The following is an 18,392-nucleotide window of genomic DNA, read 5'->3' as shown; positions in this document are numbered from 1 at the left end:
AGAAAGTGCAGAGTTTTGGATCTAGGCTTTGTAAAACACAATGAGCAGACTTTTTAGTATCTGCAGAAGTTAGAGGGTAAAGTATGTGTACCTCTCTCCCCTGCAAATTCAAGTATGGTGGCCCAAATAAGAAGAAACCCCCTAAAATAAGGTTTCACAGTACAGCGACATGCCAGTATCCAAATACGGTCCTGGTTTAATGTTTAGACCACTTACACCTATCACCAAAACTGTCCAGGGAGCTGATATGAAAATGAGCAGGAAGAAAAAGGGGAAGTAAGCAGAGTCGATTCCTCTCTGTGGGTGTGTTTAAGCTTCTTGCATCACAGACTATAGCCACATTTTATGGAAAGCGAGTTACTGAGGCAAAGGTTCATGCCCAAGCTTCAAGCCTCAGCATCTGTCTGTCCGATGCTGGTCTTTTTCTGGGTGTCCGGGTAAGTGACAACACTCTCTGAATGTAGGCTGTAAGGTCAAGAAGTATTTTTAGTCATTTGTTCACAGAAGTAGAAATGACAGAAGTAGTCTGAGGGCATTTTTGAAGATTATGGACAGAAGTAGATGTAAGTATCATGTGAAAGCGCTGAACTGAAACCCATATACATTTGGTTTGCATAAGAAAAAAAACTTTTAACGACTGTATCAGCTAAAAGCCAACAATGTTTGATCGGATTTTGAGAGTGATGCACAACTGTGTTTAAGCTGTACATGGCAGTACCGAGAACTTCTTGCATGTTGTTCATGAAGCTACATCTTGCAGTGTTTAGATATATGGTGAACTGATAAGCAGATAGTAGTCTTGTGAGATTACCTACTCTAATATTTATGCACGATCAGCGTCATGCATAAACCTTCAGAATATATTTGGTAACTTAACTTGTGGATGAGTATTCATTGCGATTAGAATAGCTCTTCTGACTTGACTCTTTTTTCACCGTTTCTCTCTTTTACACACTCACACATTTTGTTGCACAAACCGCTTATCTGTCAGGAAACGTCAGGAAAGAGAGCATCTTGATAGGCTCCTATTGAACCATGTCTTTGGTGATATGGTTTCTGTTTGCTGTGTCATAAACAGTGGATTCTATGCAGTTAAATGAACAAATGCATGCAATGTTACAACATAAATTTATCAGTATTTAGAATTATTTCTGTCAGCCTTTCACACACATTGCTTTGACACGCAGTTGCCATATTGCGTATGTACATTGAGTATATACACTAGTTGCTGCTCACTCTTACAGACACCCACAGTAGTCACACATTGGCTTAAATATGTACAAATACATATTCTCTTGTAATTAGATGATTCTATGAGACTGAAACAACTACATCTGGGATGCACTTTGTTGTATTGTAATGTTTCTGTTATGGTTTTTTGGTAGTTTTTATACATTGAAACATTTACACAATGAACTGAAGAAATGGTATATAGAATTTCACACCACGAGCACTTGGCAACTCAGCATCAGAAAATGAGAAAACACTTCTTCATACAAAGTGAAACAGTGAATATATTGCACAGTTGTCAGTGGTGAACATGGCACGTAGAGGCTTACAGACATGTAACATACATTTTAAATATGCAAATGGTAGATAACCACAGTTGATAAAGAGATAGTGTCAGGTAGAAGTGCTGCAGGGCACTGGGTTTCTTCTCCCTTCATATTGCAGTGCAACACTGATGCAACTTCCCTATGAGTTTGTCTGTGTCAGCCACCATGAGTCAACTCCCTTCAGAAAAGACGAAAAAAAATCTTTTGGTGGCCATGATACATTGAATTAGAACCGCACAGCTTCAGTCGGGAGGCTCCACTAATCAGAGGCAAAGACACTGGATGGTATTGTACATCAGTTTTTCATCCATTATTGTAGTTTGTTGACCTTCACTGAAGTTAGTGATGTGAGAGAACAGAGGTAGTGACAAATGAGGAATGAGTAAACAATGATTCGCAGAATAGGGAACACCGCTGCCTGTTTGTGACGGCACAAACAAAACCAGCAGGTATTGTCAGTGCAGTGTGAAGAAATGTCACAGTTTTGGTGAGCTGCGAGTGACAGAAGCTTCTGGTAGTGTTACAGTTGAGATTATAGAAGGAAGTGCTCACAGGCTGAAAATAGGATGAGCTGAAGTGCAAACACATTTGACAGAGACTAACAGACAGTGAGCGTTCAGCTGTGTGACCGGGGTGAGTTTGAGAATTTGATATTTGACTAGACACCGATGCTGTGACTTTCTGCCTTCAGTGGTTTTGCTTGATGAGATTACATCCGTAAACAGTGTTTTTTTTCTAGACATGATCGTTTCATGTGATTTGAGTTGTAGTTGTGCAACAGCTGCAGCTTTACTTGCTGTTTCACAGTAGCCTCTAAATCTACATGCTGCTGGAACTATTGATATTCAATCATTAAAAATGAATGCCTTTCAGCTATTTTTCAGACAGTAGCTGTGTTTTTCTTTCTGTACTGTCAGGAAATAATGAAGGAAAGTGAATTATGTTTCATAGTGCTATCTTTGTTTTCCAAAAATATCAACATATTCATGTTTGAGACGTTCCATTACTGCCATCCATTAACAGCCATTAGTGTTTCTTTGACCCACTTCACTCTCATCTAGCTGTCACATTATTGCTGGGTTGTCTTGTTTTGGAGGTGTGAATTTCATTTTAGCGCTGGTGGTTAGGAGGTGCTGAAAAAATGACCCTTTATGCTGCTATAAACTAAAAAGACAGCTTTTTTCATTTGCTTACTTATCTTACAATGTAGGAGAAATGTGAATGTGTGTGAGTGAACAGTAGGCGTGTGACGGTGAGACTGGTATTTTATAAGATATGACTGCCAGTAAACAAATTTCATTTAGACGTCACATCTGTAAACACAGAATGCAGAAGAACCAACATTATAATGTGTCACAAAAACTTCAGTTTACTGTATTCATAACCAAATGCTGAAAAAACATGCAAAACCAAGGTCATAAAAGTAACATTGTGCATCTGTTTTATTATTAAATGTCCAATAATCTCCTCCTATGGCAAAATCTGACAAAGAATACATTTTAGACTACTGATTTGTTGGACACCTTTAGCCTTCACTATACAAAAGCAAACTGTACATTTAGGTCACCGAGATGATAAGCAGGATATTAATAATAGCTGAGGAAAACGATGTACCACAGGGGGAAATGCTGGTAACAGGGAACGTTGCTGGCATGAAAAGCAGGGCTTATGCAAACTACAGCTAATCACACACTGATATGTGCTCACACTGCATCTCTGTCCATCTTTTTCCAGATCTGTACTCTCACCTGTTACAGTGGCTTTGCTCTGACTCTATGAACAGTGGGTAGGTATTAACTTCAATTCTGTTAAAACAGTTCTTAGAAGACACGAAAACACTGAATAATTCAGTGTATAGTGCAACAAAAACTGGGGCCGAGCAAGTCACAGCTCTCAGCTATGGTGTGAAAGCGTTGTTTAGTGTTGTTCTGTCACAAAGAAGCTGGGTGTTAAGATGCTATCATGCTTTAGAAAGCTACTCATTGATTACTTGTTCTCGTTTAGAGTAATCCTGACTGAATCATGTCCGAAAACATACTGGAAGAAATCTTCATTAAGCGATCTCAGCAGAAGAAAAAGACCTCCCCTTTGAACTACAAGGAGAGATGGTTCATTCTCACCCAGGAAAAAATTGCCTATTACGATTTCGATCCTGACAAGCGGGTACGTATGTGGCCCTGCGGAGAGCCTTTATTGAAGCAGCATTTGTCTCAGATTAATGCTTACTGGCACCGTTACACAAACATTTTTTCTGTTCATTCCTGAGTTACCTGACTGTTTCCTCATCTGTTAAGCAGAAGCGAAAAAGTCTCAGAGGGTCAGTTGACATTGAGAAGATCAAGTGTGTAGAAACGGTCCAGCCAGAGAGCAACACCCCACAGGAGCGCATGTATGCATTCCAGGTACACATTTTTTTTTTCAGTTTACTTTTGAGAAGAACATATCAACCTGTCCAGTGAGTCAATCCCCTGTGATGGAGAGACATTTTAGCTCAGATTATTTAACAGAAAGATTGACCTGTATCAATGTTAATCTAGAAGTGTAGAATAATAATGATGGGTTCAATCGTTTTCCCAACATTACTGTCAGTTTATTTAAAAACCTTGCACAAGCTTGAAGATGTAACATGAGGGAGGCTTGTAACAGTGTTTTTCCTTGGCAGACAGAAACTTTCCAATCCACCAGTATTTGATATTGTGAAAGTCCATTGTTAAGAAGTGAAACCATCTCTCACACTCAGATGAACTTGGGACTTTCGGTGACAGTGCAGGTGTTGTCATTGTCATAATTTAGGGTAGCAAGGTAAAAATGTGTCTGTGTATTTATGGATTTATGGTTTTAACTTTAGTGAGGACATTTGAAGCAATATATCCTGCAATAATGCGCATAAGAGTGTCGCATGCAGTTACAAACTTAGAGTAAAATTTACTCAATGTGTTGATGGAATATGGATTTTGCCACAGGTCATTTACGATGAGGGGCCGCTGTATATCTTTGCAAAGAGTGAAGATGTTCGGGCTCAGTGGATAAAGAAACTGAAAGAATGTAAGTATTTGCATTCAGATTTCCATCAGTATTTCATAATGTCTTTGCAATATTAGAGCATATCTTAACTTTGTCCAGTGCCTGTCTATGCAAATGTTGACTTAATGTAAATGTTGTATGTGTGTGTGTGTGTGTGTGTGCCCATAGTGGTGCGCTTCAACAAAGATCTGATGCAGAAGTATCATCCTTGTTTCTGGGTCGATGGGGTGTGGCTGTGCTGCCAGCAGGAAGTTAAACAAGCTATGGGTTGCAAAGTGCTGGATAGTAAAAACGGTAAGAAGGAGGCTTTCTTTAGTTTGAAATCTGCAAAAATCAACAGCTAAACTTTTAAATGAATCAATTTAGGTTTTACATTTAAAGAGTCACGGCGAAGGGGATCCAGGAAACCTCTTCCTCCAACTCCCACAGAGGTATACACTCAGTCCTTTTAGATTAATACTCCCCAGTTACAGACAATTCTGCACTATATTACATCCACTAATTTTCTATTGTATCAGGAAAAGCCTGGTCGTCCTTTACCTCCACAGCCTGCTGAGCCACCTGGCCCCTCTGTAGGCATGACGGTCATAGCTGAGTATGATTACACACCCATGACACCCCAAGATCTGGAGCTGAGGAAGGATGAGGAGTACACTATCCTGGAGATGTCTGACACCAATTGGTGGAGAGCCCGAGATAAATATGGGTGAGCTGACCTGGATGCAAAAATGAGGAGATCTAGGATCCAAAGCAAAGCAAGAGCACTCAAATGTAAATGGGATGTTTACGATCCTGCATTCATTCTGCAAGCAGTGGTGAAATAAATTTGAACAAGTGCATAAAGAGCAGGAGAAACATGCAGATATGAACATCTGTGTGTTTTACTATATTTGACAAAATGAAGTTTCGGGGTGACTTCACCTGTTGTGCCATTTAAATTGGAGGTTGAGAATATTTCATAGCAGGATTTGTACAAAATAATTTTGATACTCAGAGTGTGTTTAATTAATTTGAAAGATAGAAAACGGTATATAGTTTTTCAAGAGCGAGAAATTGTTGATGAAATTGTTCCAGTGTTGGTGAGCACTTTACAGTCCAACCAAGATGCCCACAGTAGCGTATTTGTGCGTGCTGATGTTATTTTAATCTACAATGTTGGGCTCTGTTTTACAGGAAAGAGGGTTACATACCAAGTAATTATGTTGTGGAAGCAGAAAATGGGCTAGAAAAATTTGAGTGAGTATGAGCACTATTGTTCCGTCTCAAAGTTGTTGTTGTCTGTATGTGAATTTATTTTTGATTCCGGAATTGATAAATGCTGCAAAAATAATATCAAAAAATACAAAATGATTACTTTTGTTTTCACAGCTGGTACTGCAAGAATATGAACCGCAGTCAGGCAGAACAGCTGTTAAAATCTGAGGTAAACTTTGACATACACAATGTTATATGAAAACACATTTGACATGTTTGAGTATCTACAAGTTAGTGAAACTTCTGAAAGATAAGCTGTACATTGTTCCCTCAGAACAAAGATGGAGGCTTCTTGGTACGGGACTCAAGCAAGGCTGGGAAATACACGGTGTCTTTGCTCACTAAGGGCGGCGTGTGAGTAAGCTCAGTGGTGTTAAACACTGATACCATTTATATAGTGTATCCACTGGCTCCAGTCATGTGTGAATGTATGAAAAGAAGAACTGTTTGTAATGAAAGCGGAAACAGTGGGCCACAGAGGGACAGAGATGTAAATTATTCATGCAAAACCTGGACTAATCTGCCTACTGAACTTGTTCATCTCAGACTGAACTGAATTGTGAATAACACTGAGATATTCCTCCCATGCATTCACGATAAAAGACAGGTTCCTGTATCAATGAAAAACTGTTGACTAAGTCTACTAAAAGTTACTCTTGTTATTCTCTCCACAGGGAAACTACTGGAAGCTGCAGACATTATAACATCTGTACCACCCCACAGGGCCAGTTTTACCTGGCAGAGAAGCATAATTTCAACACCATAGCGGAGCTCATCAACTATCACCAGCACAATTCAGCAGGTTAATAGATATTTAATAAAGAATTATTCAAGTTTCAATTCTCTCATACATGTTATGGGATAAAATATAATGTAGTCATAGTAACAGGAAAAGGGAAATGAGAAGGGGGGGGCACTGTAAAGCTTTACAAAGAAATCTAGTGAAATCAGCTAAAGTTTCCGGCTCAGTTTGACGTGAGTTCGATTTTTTTCAACTTAAAATTTCTAGTTTTTATTTCCACACCAGTTCAAAACCAAAACTCCTAAGTAATCATCAGCACAATCCAGCAGATTAATGCAAGAGCCCTGAATATATAGATATGCAATAAAGAACATTGCAGGTTTTAATTCTCTGGTATTTGTTACAGAAAAATATGCAACGAAAATGTAGTCATATTACCATGGAAAGGGAAATGACTCAGCAGGGGGGAAATACTGTAAAGCTTTACACAGAAATTTAGTAGAATCAACAAATGTTTTCCAAAACTTCTTATTTAACTTGATGTAAATAGGTCAGTTTAATTAATCCAAAATTAACTTAAGATTTGTAGTTTTTTCTTTCAGAACTTAGCAACATGGCTTGTTCTTAAGGTTTTTTGACTTCAAATCATGAGTCAAATGTATGTAGAATTTCACTAATTTAGGTTGTTTTTTTAACACCATCGGATCACAATCCTGTGTCCATTTAGGTGTCCTTATTATCTTTGTACTGATTCTGGACTCCAATAGATTCAGCATGTTAGATGAAAAAAAAGAACTCTTTAAGGGTTCAGAGATTTTCACATCAGGGTCTTTTAATTAAGCTGAAATACATTTGCACATTAAAACAACTATGCAATTCAGTAGATTAACAAATCCTAATAAAGCAAACTAAGACAAGGGGTTTACACAACAGGGGATATATGCTAGTGGTAAGAAATGCAAATTATATTTTTTGACTGAACCTAAAATTTTCAGGCAGCCATTTCACTCCTATTTTTAAGTTTGATTCATGAGTTTTACAGTATAAGTGGCAAACTATGCAGCATCAAAAAAGCTGCTCATACTTGGCAATCTGTTTTTGTTATCTTTTTTTTATCAGGTATGGTTTGCAGGCTGAAACACATTGCATCAAACCGGGCACGGCCTCCATCAACACCAGGGCTCGGTTATGGTGAGAGTATGACTGTTTTCTATAAATATGACCATGGCATCAGTCTTCACATCTAACTCTCAGCAAAGAGCTATAAAGACATGCCCCCAAAATGTCAAACTTGTATTTCATTGTGGTTTCTGCAAGTGTAAAAGTGCTCCTCCGTTTTGTTGTCTTGTGTTGACTCAGGCGTGTGGGAGATCGACCCCCGCTACCTCACCTTCATCAAGGATTTGGGCACAGGTCAGTTTGGAGTGGTGAAATACGGAAAGTGGCAGGGCAAGCATGACGTGGCCATTAAGATGATTAAAGAGGGCTCCATGTCTGAAGACGATTTCATAGAAGAAGCCAAAATCATGATGTAAGTGCAACTAAATGAGGCTGAATCTCCGGATTGATCATTAGTCAACTCAGTGACCCCAGCTGAATATCTAAACTGTGTTGATTTTGTGCCCGAGACTCATAAAACTCAAGTGTCACACTGGGAAGAGTGGTACCGGCAACCTCTTTGACGGAAAACCATAATACTTAACTTCCTTCTCCTATTGCTCAAACCAGGAAGCTTCGCCATGAGAATCTGGTCCAGCTGTACGGTGTCTGCACCAAACAGAGGCCCATTTATATAGTGACTGAGTTCCTTTCCAATGGCTGCCTGCTGACATACCTGAGGGAGGGCCTGAAGCAGCACCCAACAGCGGTCCAGCTCCTAGAGATGTGCAAAGACGTCTCTGAGGGCATGACCTATCTTGAGTCAAAGCAGTACATCCACAGAGACCTGGTGAGAGACAAAGATCTACTGTGTGTCAGTGCAAAACAAATGTGTACATAGTCCTACATCACTGTATTGTGCTAACATACACTGTGGTTTGGCATTCAAAGATAACACTAGTAGTTTAATGATTATGCTTAAATCGAAAGTGTTGTTTGTTTTATCTTAAGGCTGCCCGGAACTGCTTAGTAGATGGAAATGGCACCGTCAAAGTGACTGACTTTGGCCTATCAAGGTAAACTATTAAGCTACAATATATAGAAGGCACACTGGTGACTCACAGAGGATATTTTAATCTTCTTCCTCCATTGTCAGGTATGTTTTAGATGATGAGTACACAAGCTCAGCTGGTTCAAAGTTTCCTGTTCGCTGGTCACCTCCCGAAGTCCTTCTCTACTGCAAATTCAGTAGCAAGTCAGACATCTGGGCATATGGTGAGTTATACATTACATTAAATTAGATTCAACTTTTTTTCTCATTGCACAGTGTGCAAGTACTCAGAAAACAAAATGCAGTTTAGCAAACAAAGTGCAAAAGAAGCAGAAGTGCAACAGAAGCAGTAAAAGTGCAGTGCGATGTTAAAAAAAAATGTATGGTTGAAGTATGAATGTGCTGAGATAGACACAGTATGACTAACGTTACCAGTATAAATATATGCAAAATATATTTAAGTAATATACACTAGTAAATTGTATATGCAGTATCAGTGTATGTAGTACTAACAGAATGAGCAGTATGAACATGCTAAGTATATAAACAGAATAATCTGTAGATAATAGAATACATTGTAATACATACCGTCTATTTTGGATCAATTGTCAATTCATTGATGCATTTCTAGTCAGTTATAAGAGCAACTAGTAATTAAGACTTTACAAACTGCCACTTCATATCTGTATTAACATCATTACTTTACATATTAACTGTTTATATACTTTATCAGGGGTTTTAATGTGGGAGGTGTACACTTTGGGACGGCTGCCATATGAACGCCTCAACAACACAGAAATCGTGGATCAGGTGTCCCGAGGCCTGCGCCTCTACCGCCCCCAGCTGGCCAATGAAAAGGTCTACAGCATTATGTCAAGCTGCTGGCAGGATGTAAGTGAATTTTGTCCTACGTTGTAAGACTCACTCACCTATAGACAGATGTTAGTACATGAATATATTTTCTGAAACCAATCTCCGGGTTTCTCTTTGTTTTGTTTTCAGAAAGCGGATGAGAGACCCACATTTCAGGAACTGGCGCTGACTGTACAGGATTTGCTTTATGAGCTCCAATAGATCTCTGAATAAACAAAGCACCATCTTCTCCGAATGTCCCTAGAAAGTTGATAAAATCAATAAAACAGTTAACAGTCTGAATGAGGGGCTACACAGTCATTCCAAGGTGCTCTTTAGTGTTAATATGTGCAAAATGAATGTCACAGTTACTTATTAATTAGAGCCATCACATTAATAGAAGTACAGGCAAATAGACTAGCGTTTAATAGGTGTATATTTTATTGAAGGTTACTAGATTAAAAATGTGTGTTTTTACTGTATTGTGTGTATTTTATTTTGTGAATCATTGTGGAATGTAGACACTTTTGCATGTAAAAACAAGCTTTGTAAGATGCATGTATTGCACAAATAAAAGCCAAGTATACCAGGCTTTGAAATGACTGAAACATCACGTGAAAAGAAATGGCAGTCGAAACATCTGAGAGACCCGTTATTCTCCAGTTGTAAACAAATAGAAACTGCTTTATGTCTGCAATGTAGAAGTTAGTTTCTGATTTGACAGTTAAAGGAAACGTTGAGGGAAACCTCAACATAATTTACAGCTCTGAGCTACTGATTCTCTGCTTTTTTTCTCCACATTTTATTGATGTAAAACCACATTAGACATTTCAGGATAAACCCTAATGATCTCTGGAACCCACTTTCAATTTTGTGAAACATTTATTCTATTGGTAAAAACGCAAAAAACAGAGATATTGCTGCCTTTTTTACTGCAAACAACATTCAATAAGGTCCAGTTCTAAAATAACTAAATATAGACTCTGTGAAACCTTTATTCAATATGTGAAAATAAAAAGATTGTAAAGATTTTACAGTTTTTTTATATAGAGCAAACTAGACAGGTTAAATACATTTACCTACAGAGGCTAAATACTGTTTCAAATATAATTAATGATCTGTGATACCTGTATTCATTTTATTTCATTTATTTATTTTCTAGGGTCCAGAATTAAAACCACTTTATATAGCTTCATCAAATCTGAACTACATTATGAGTCTTTATATCACAATTTCTCATTTGTGAAACCCTTGAACTATTTGTGAAAATGCAAAATAGTGAAATTATATTTAATGGTTTATAAAAATAGATGTGGTCATTTGGTCTACATGAACAAAATAGTGAAACCTCTTATTTTTTGGCCATTTCACAGAGCAAAGCTTGTACAAATTTGAAGGTGGGTTTAAGGCAGCATTAAGTGTTTGCCTCAATGTCTAACATTCATGATTAAAATGTGGAAAAACCTGAGATTTTGTAGATGTTTAAGTTTCTCTTAACTTTTCCCTTAGCTGTTGAATCAAACGCTAACTTCAGCATCGTTTTGTGGCTGTTATCAAAGGTTACGTGTGCATGATGACGGCAGTTGTCACACAAACGTGCCCTCTGATTGGCTGATCTACTTCCCGTTTCCGGTTGTTCATATACACACACGTGAAGGTCAGCAATAAACCCCCAAGGCGTTGATAAACTGTAAAATATTGCTCTTACGACATCATTTTTAGCAAACATGGACGGCCAGGGAGCGACAGCTGACCCTCAGCTTCAACACTTCATCGAAATAGAGTCCCAAAAACAAAGATTTCAGCAGCTGGTGCATCAAATGACAGAGGTTTGCTGGGTAAGATGAGCTTTAAGCTAGCAGCATACCTCTGCGCTTTGCTTTCAACGTGTTTGTCAGTAGCGTATAAGTGATCGCTACGTTATATGGATAAAAGGTGACAGATGCGTGTTGTCTTTGCTGTAGCCATACATATTTATATCTAAGTGTAAACACGGGTCTGAACGTAGCTTTTGCTAAGCACTTAGTATGTCACCCCGGGGTACATATCGGTCCCTACCCAAACCTTACGCAAAAAATCAAATGCTACTTTTACCTGTTACTCAGCCACGCGTTTTATCATTGCAGAACTATTTCTACTCTCTGCCTGTACTGTAAAATGTTTGCGAAACAAACTATTGAATCTATTGTCGACGATTGTTATGGCTACTATCACTGTCCTGACCTAGCTAACGCTCCGAAGAAGAGTGGAGTGAAAGGACAATTTAGACATTAATTACAGCGTATGAAAACAATAACATGATACCAGAGTGAAAGTAGCAATCTCCCAGATACCGAAAATACATCTAAAGACGCGACCTGGTGCTCAGTATAAGGTTAATGTACCGTTTCTTTAAATGTTTGCATTTCGGACGTTGCGTGACCGAATCACGTACGACGTGCTGATGTCGCAGCTGGGGCAACTGCACGCGCTACTACATTAAAGTCATTATAGGCAAGTCTCATCGCTTGGCGGCTATCTTGGTAAATGGCAGTTATTTTGGACCATATCCAATCTAAATGAATGCGGAGAGCGCCATAGCTGCAATTTCAGTGGTCATTTGGACACAATTAATGCATGTGTATAATCACCTGTCAAGTCTGAAAACCTGCTGAAAAAGTTTTGTGACTTTGCCCCTAAAAAAAGGTTTTAAAAAGTGTACTTCGTCCACAAGTTATGCTCCTCCTATGCACACTTACAGTTTCAAGATACATGAGTCAGTGCAACAACATGATTGGCTGAATATTTCCTGATTTGGCTGTTACAAAGCAGTTGATTGGCTTTTGGAGGGAGGGGCGGGACATGTCATACAGCGTTCTTCTTTAGATTTCTATCCATGATGCTTGAAGTTGCAAATTGTTTCCCTTGTAATCTCTCACAATATTAGCAGTACTTGAGAATTGTGGTTTCAAAGAAAGCGGTTCACAAATTTGAGACTGCAATTTAAGATACATGCCACATTTGGTGGTAGTTCATGTGGTAATGTGTATATTTTAATTCTATTAGAGTGGATATTGAACTGAAGATTGACTTTGAATAATTCTGTATTTTTCTCAAATCGTTCAACACTAATTTGAAATGTTCATCAATTATTTACATTTACTCTGGTCTATCATGTTGCTACTGAGCAAGTTAGCATACATTCTTGTGCATGATTTGATGAGTTGGTGACTCACATACAGAAATAAGGTGGACTTAAATGTTCCTCAGACTTAGGGAGTGTTGACCTGAATTTTTCTGCTAAGGAACAAATCTTTTCAATTATGTATAAATGAATTTAACATCACATGAATGCACTATATGTCATGATCTGCTTGTAAGACCTTGTACGATCTATTGCATCTCTTCTAAATTGGAGTCTTTGTCTTCAGGAGAAATGTATGGATAAACCTGGTCCAAAGCTGGACTCGAGGACAGAAATTTGCTTCGTTAACTGCGTGGAGCGATTTATCGACACCAGCCAGTTCATCCTAAACAGACTGGAACAGACTCAGAAGAGCAGGGGGTCATTCTCTGAGACCATGTTAGACTGAAAACTGTCACCGAAAGGACTGACGAGGCACACATACAGGACCACTGCTCAGAGAGGAGGCCGTTTGGTCCTGACACAGCTGTCTGTACAGTATGGTGAAGAACTGTCCAATCAACCAGGAAAAGGAACAACATCCAGTGTTACTTTTGATACAAGTGCCTGAAATTAACACTATGTCTGGACTGGTGTACAAGTCTAGGGTTTTATTTGTGGTCTGCTGGAATGTGAGTGTTGCAAAATGCTTCAACTGTGATCTGTTGCTAGCAGTTACCTTATGTTGGTTTTGTTTGTCAGGTAATTGAGTTCAAATAACTTAACACTCAAACTGTATAACTGATACTGAATGCATTAGCATTCACTGCTGTAACTCGTGGGTTAAGTGCAGGAGATTGCAGAAGGATTGTCACATCTGGGGCATTCAGCTACCAGCCACAAGGACTACACTACCCGCTGGTGTAATATAAAACAGCTAATGATGTCTTGACTGAATCGGCATGATCAACAGCTAAAGGTTCTGGACTGTACATATGCAATAAACAAAATGCCAAATAATTGTGCCTATCATTTGGAAAAGCCTTGTCAAACATTGTTGCATAGTTATGCTTTAATCAGCATTATTAAACACACAAAAAAGTACAGTTACATCAGGAATATGTTACAGCTCGGCACATGTTGGGAATTAATTTATACATTGAAAGAACATTCTTTGGTGCAGTTTGTCTATAATACTGAGGTAATATAGTCACGTCAAAGAAATTATTCAAACTTGAATTCAGGGCAATTTAAGTTTTTGCCTTAACACTGGTTGCAAATCATTTCATTTACCTGTATGTACAATCAAAGTTAAAAGTGCTCTGAAAACGTAATAGTTTTCTGTAACAGAAGGCACAATCTGGTTTATGTAGGCTAATACAACGCCAATTGTTTTTTTAAAAAACTCAATACAGAGTAACAGACATTCACATTGATATAAATTATACTACATATTTTTTTTTAAACGAAAGAAATGTGCATGTACTATGAGGCACAACTAAGAACGTACACTGTAAGTAAAATCCAGAGTACTGATAGTTTGTTTATGCTCGCTTTAAGGCAACTTTGTTCATCCAGTGCATTCTGCATTCTTTAAGACAGACTGAGTTCAGATTTAGTAAACTTGTCACATTATAAAGCTGTGATGTGCATTAAAGCTTCAGAATTGCAAAAAGCAATTTTTCTAAGTGGTCACAGACTTTGGTCGTCCTTAAGGAGCTCTCTGGTGTGTACCCCATCCCCCCTTTGAGCCTCCTTCTCTGGGCAGCTTCATCTCACCCTCTGCGAGTCGTGGTTGGGAAGAGCCACATAGGGCTGGTGGCCCCATGGAAAGCCCTGAGGACCCTTCCTCAGATAGAGCGGCAGGGAATCCCAGGTAAATGTAATATCCTTGAAGGCATGGAGGAGGAAAATTCCCAAAATGATGGTGAGGAACCCGCTAATTGTCCCAACAACTCCATCAGTGGTCATACGCAACCATTCCTTGAAGAGAATAGCTGAGCAGGCCATGACTGATGTGGTGAAGAATACGTAGTAAATAGGAGTAACTATAGAGGTGTTAAATATGTCGAGGGCTTTGTTCAGGTAGTTGATTTGAACGCTGACACAGATTACTAGGCAGACGACTAAGCACCAGAATAGCGGTTCCTTCAGCACTGCTGTTCCAGCAAACAGCTCCTTAATGCCAATGCCCAGGCCCTTGACACAAGACACAGAGAGGGAGCCAATCACAGAGCAGATCAGGATGTAGACCAGCACATTCTTCTGTCCGAACCGCGGAGCCACAGCAAAGATAAGAACCAGGCTGCTTCCCACAACGCACACAGCAAACACAATGAAACCTAGTGGGAGCATTCAAGAATGAGTTAGTACCCTGAAAAAAACCAGCCAACCCTTATCTGGGATTCAGTTTCTGAAGCGTGGTTAATCACATCACACTATTGAAGGTGTGGGCCCTACCTGGGTCCTTGAGCTTCTCAGCCATTGCACTGAGGGAGGCAACCTCTTCTTCCTGCGGTGCATGGATCACCATGACCGTGGAGCCCAGGACGCACAGCAAACAACCAATCTTCCCATGCACATTCAGCCTCTCATTCAGAAAGTAAGAGGAGAGCACAGCACTGGGAAAGAAACACACAATGCATACATATTTAAAAGGATGATATATTTTTCTTTTTATGAAAACCATAGAAAAGAGGTTTTCTTCACTCTGGTTCATTTATCCTTAGTGAAAGGGCACTTCTGTATATAATAATAATAATAATAATAATAATAATAATAATAGTTTACATACTGCTCCAACAATAGTAAATAGTGTATTTATTGGGGAGTATTTTCACAAATCTTGACACTCCATTGCAGTTGGTATTACATTACTGCATCACACTACCAGCACGCCACAGTAACATCAGTGGCAGAAAAATAAAACTTGAGGACAATTACCTGATGAGTACACTCAGTGCTCCAAGAGGAGTCACCAGTGTAGCTGGTGCAAATGCATATGCAGCAAAGTTAGCGGCTTCTCCAGCTCCCACTACAACATATCAAAATCACAATCAGTATGCACGTAGTAATCGCTGCGGCACCTGCTTAGGTTAAATGGTGAAAAAAATATTTTTCTTCCAACCCGCATGTGCAAATGTGCTCTTTAGAGGAATGTGTATTTCAACAATATGGTGTGGGTGCTGCATTTACTGCGACATCATCAGCATAAATACCAAACCCACAAGAACCTCATTTCTGCTTTAAAAAAAAACAAAGACCACAGTGTTTGTGGGCATGGCTGGCCGGCTGGGCAACCAAGTAACAGCTGACCATGTCACCCATTTTAATGGCAGAATTAAGTCTGTAAATCATTCACTTACTTGAGATTAGTCCTGCCCACCATAGCCATTCTTTCAGATAAGCATACCCCCCTTGACCTGGGAGATAAAGAAAGCAAAAATAAATTACACAACAGTAATAGTCTGACTTTAAGTTGGAGCATCATTATCTTTCACCAGCATATGATCCTTTTGAGCAGCTTTATTAATCTTAATTTATATGCTGTAATCAAGTATTAAATATAAAATATTAAGATTGCATAGATCTTCTGACCCCTACACCGCCTTGAAGTATACTTTTAATATTGTGATACATGTTTTCCTTTGCAGGAATTAAGCTACAGTTATTAGTTTCTGCTTGGATGAATATTATACATACAAAATATATACAATATAAACTATGGATTACACAGCAAAAAAATACAAGAAGTATATGAAATGCCACATAAACCTACTAAAGCAGTAAACTGTGGCTTGCACTTCAGTTCATTAGCAATATCCCAATAACATAATAGATTATGATAGAGCTGCAATGAATAGTTAATCAATTAGTTCATGGATAGAAAACTAAAATTCATGTGATCTGTGAATCATCATTTTATAAAAAAAATTATCTAGGTGCTAATCAAAGATTTCATGCTTGTGTTTAAAATGTAGTCGAGACGTTAAAATGTAGTTGAGAAGGACTTTAGTGATAGTTAATATCTAGGTTTTAGATGCTTGACTGAACAAAACAAATAATGCAGGTACAGAGTGTGTGTTGCTACTGTATATCTAAAACATCATTTACTTTTGTTTTTCATCCTTAAATCCCCACAAAAAAAAAAATAATAATGTGTTCTTTTCTTCTCCACCTGGCTGGAGCTCTAAGTCCATTTGTTGTTTGAGAAGAAATGCATCATTAAGCAGACATACACTTTTACTTTCTTTTCTTTCTTTTTTTTCTTTTACTGAAACAACTGGGTGCTTTTTGTCACATGGGAGAAAATTTAGCATTTTTGTTGATATTCTGCATTGCAGATTTGGTACTCAAGTGCAGTGGTTCCCAACATACATGTTAATACCCTCAAAAATCACCAGAAAAGGGTACCTTTAGTACACACAATTGACATTTCATTTTCTTGGCATTTTAAAAAGTGAAGTATTAGATACTTCAGCATCTTTAATGCTCTTAATTAAGTTGTCTGATTCATATATCATTGGAGACATTTTCCATGTAAGAACATTATGACATTTCAACAGCATATTATTTATTAATAATGAAAAAAAATGTCATTTGCAGGGATAACTATATGCAAACAACAAAGACCTGCTGCTTATTTAACAGGCTACACTGACTTGACACTTCCATACCGTGTGCACGAGTTTTTTTTTAGCATGATTTATAAAAGATTATTGTTACCTAATTACACAAAAATGAAAGATTTGGACTATTTCTTAGACCACTAACATTTTCAGTTTGCTGCAGTTGGGTTATTATCAATAAAAGCTCCCTTCACCTGCTCGCATTGAACCCTTGCTGGCCAATCGTAGCAGGCCTTTCTTCTTCAGGATGAAACTTGCGCCGATAAACACACTGGAGCTCACAGCCAGAGAGAGACCGATGTAGAAGTCCAAACGGTTCACTTCCATCTGAAACAGCACAAAATGGCGTATGTAATTATAAAACCTGTGAACTCTATGCCGAACTGTTAAACGAGTCATACAACAGGCGCTCCGTGTTTAACATCACATGATAGGCTGACTCTCTGCTCTGCAACGACTTTAAAGTTGCTTTACAGTCGGCTAGAGACGCCGCGAAGTGGTAAAATACGAACCTTTTTTAACTTAGTTTTGTTTCAGTTAAGTTTAAAACACTATTTAGCTGCCTCCTTCACGGTACTGTTAGTAAAGTGTTGTACCTCGGTTGTCACGTCAGGTCCATCCGTCGCCGTTAACGGACCACAAGAAGCGGAGCAGCTGATTGGCTGGCTGTCACCGCACTACTTCCTGGTGGTTGCCCTGGAAACCGTGAGGGGGAGGAGGCTTTTCTGTTTGTTCCTGTCAAGCTACCGGTTGCTGTTGTTCTGCTCATTTAAGGACACGATATTCAGTTCCAGCAAAATTAGATGTAGCGTAAATTTGTTAGAGTCTCAGAAGTAGAAGGTACTTATTATACGGACCTTGTCTGTGTTGATAGTATGGAATCACAGGAATGCCACAATAAAATATAAATAAATAAATAAGGAAATAAATATGTAAATATGTAAATATAAAGAGAAATAAATAAATAAATGTGGAAATAAATGTGGAAATATAAAGAGAAATAAATAAATAAATGTGGAAATATAAAGAGAAATAAATAAATAAATGTGGAAATATAAAGAGAAATAAATAAATAAATGTGGAA

The 18,392-nt window shown here is 38.4% G+C and overlaps 3 protein-coding genes across 8 annotated transcripts; 2 read left to right on the top strand and 1 right to left on the bottom strand.

Moving 5' to 3' along the window:
* Nucleotides 1–335: 335 nt before the first annotated feature.
* btk (Bruton agammaglobulinemia tyrosine kinase) lies at nt 336–10,168 on the top strand. 5 transcript variants are annotated; one of them, XM_035954550.2, is made up of 19 exons: nt 336–437; nt 3,291–3,342; nt 3,561–3,719; nt 3,854–3,958; nt 4,520–4,601; nt 4,749–4,874; nt 4,962–5,011; nt 5,099–5,286; nt 5,754–5,816; nt 5,949–6,003; nt 6,109–6,188; nt 6,509–6,636; nt 7,696–7,767; nt 7,936–8,107; nt 8,305–8,524; nt 8,686–8,750; nt 8,831–8,949; nt 9,459–9,616; nt 9,728–10,168. In XM_035954550.2, exons 3-19 carry the CDS (start codon nt 3,579–3,581, stop codon nt 9,797–9,799), a joined length of 1,896 nt encoding a protein of 631 aa, XP_035810443.1. In that variant the 5' UTR covers nt 336–437; nt 3,291–3,342; nt 3,561–3,578; the 3' UTR covers nt 9,800–10,168. The 5 variants fall into 5 exon arrangements, with proteins under 5 accessions (XP_035810443.1, XP_023139294.1, XP_035810436.1 ...); XM_023283526.3 differs by having other exon boundaries at nt 4,947–5,011; XM_035954543.2 differs by lacking the exon at nt 336–437 and adding an exon at nt 477–563 and having other exon boundaries at nt 4,947–5,011.
* A 1,035-nt stretch (nt 10,169–11,203) lies between these two features.
* On the top strand, nt 11,204–13,700 carry timm8a (translocase of inner mitochondrial membrane 8 homolog A (yeast)). The gene is made up of 2 exons (XM_023283774.3): nt 11,204–11,415; nt 12,988–13,700. The coding sequence occupies exons 1-2, from the start codon at nt 11,305–11,307 to the stop codon at nt 13,147–13,149; spliced, it is 273 nt and encodes a 90-aa protein (XP_023139542.1). The 5' UTR covers nt 11,204–11,304; the 3' UTR covers nt 13,150–13,700.
* Nucleotides 13,701–13,732: 32 nt separating this feature from the next.
* zgc:101583 (uncharacterized protein LOC494104 homolog) lies at nt 13,733–18,050 on the bottom strand. Of its 2 annotated transcripts, none has more exons than XM_023283755.3 (6): nt 17,905–18,050; nt 17,503–17,635; nt 16,046–16,102; nt 15,624–15,714; nt 15,141–15,301; nt 13,733–15,022 (listed from the first exon to the last, which is right to left on the bottom strand). In XM_023283755.3, exons 2-6 carry the CDS (start codon nt 17,633–17,635, stop codon nt 14,451–14,453), a joined length of 1,014 nt encoding a protein of 337 aa, XP_023139523.1. In that variant the 5' UTR covers nt 17,905–18,050; the 3' UTR covers nt 13,733–14,450. The 2 variants fall into 2 exon arrangements, with proteins under 2 accessions (XP_023139523.1, XP_023139530.1); XM_023283762.3 differs by having other exon boundaries at nt 17,821–17,915.
* Between the last annotated feature and the right edge of the window lie 342 nt (nt 18,051–18,392).

The sequence above is a fragment of the Amphiprion ocellaris genome, chromosome 13 (genome assembly GCF_022539595.1).
Source record: "Amphiprion ocellaris isolate individual 3 ecotype Okinawa chromosome 13, ASM2253959v1, whole genome shotgun sequence".
Lineage (NCBI taxonomy): Eukaryota > Metazoa > Chordata > Actinopteri > Pomacentridae > Amphiprion > Amphiprion ocellaris.
Note: the sequence above shows the minus strand (reverse complement) of the source record. Positions and strands in the feature narration are given on the sequence as shown.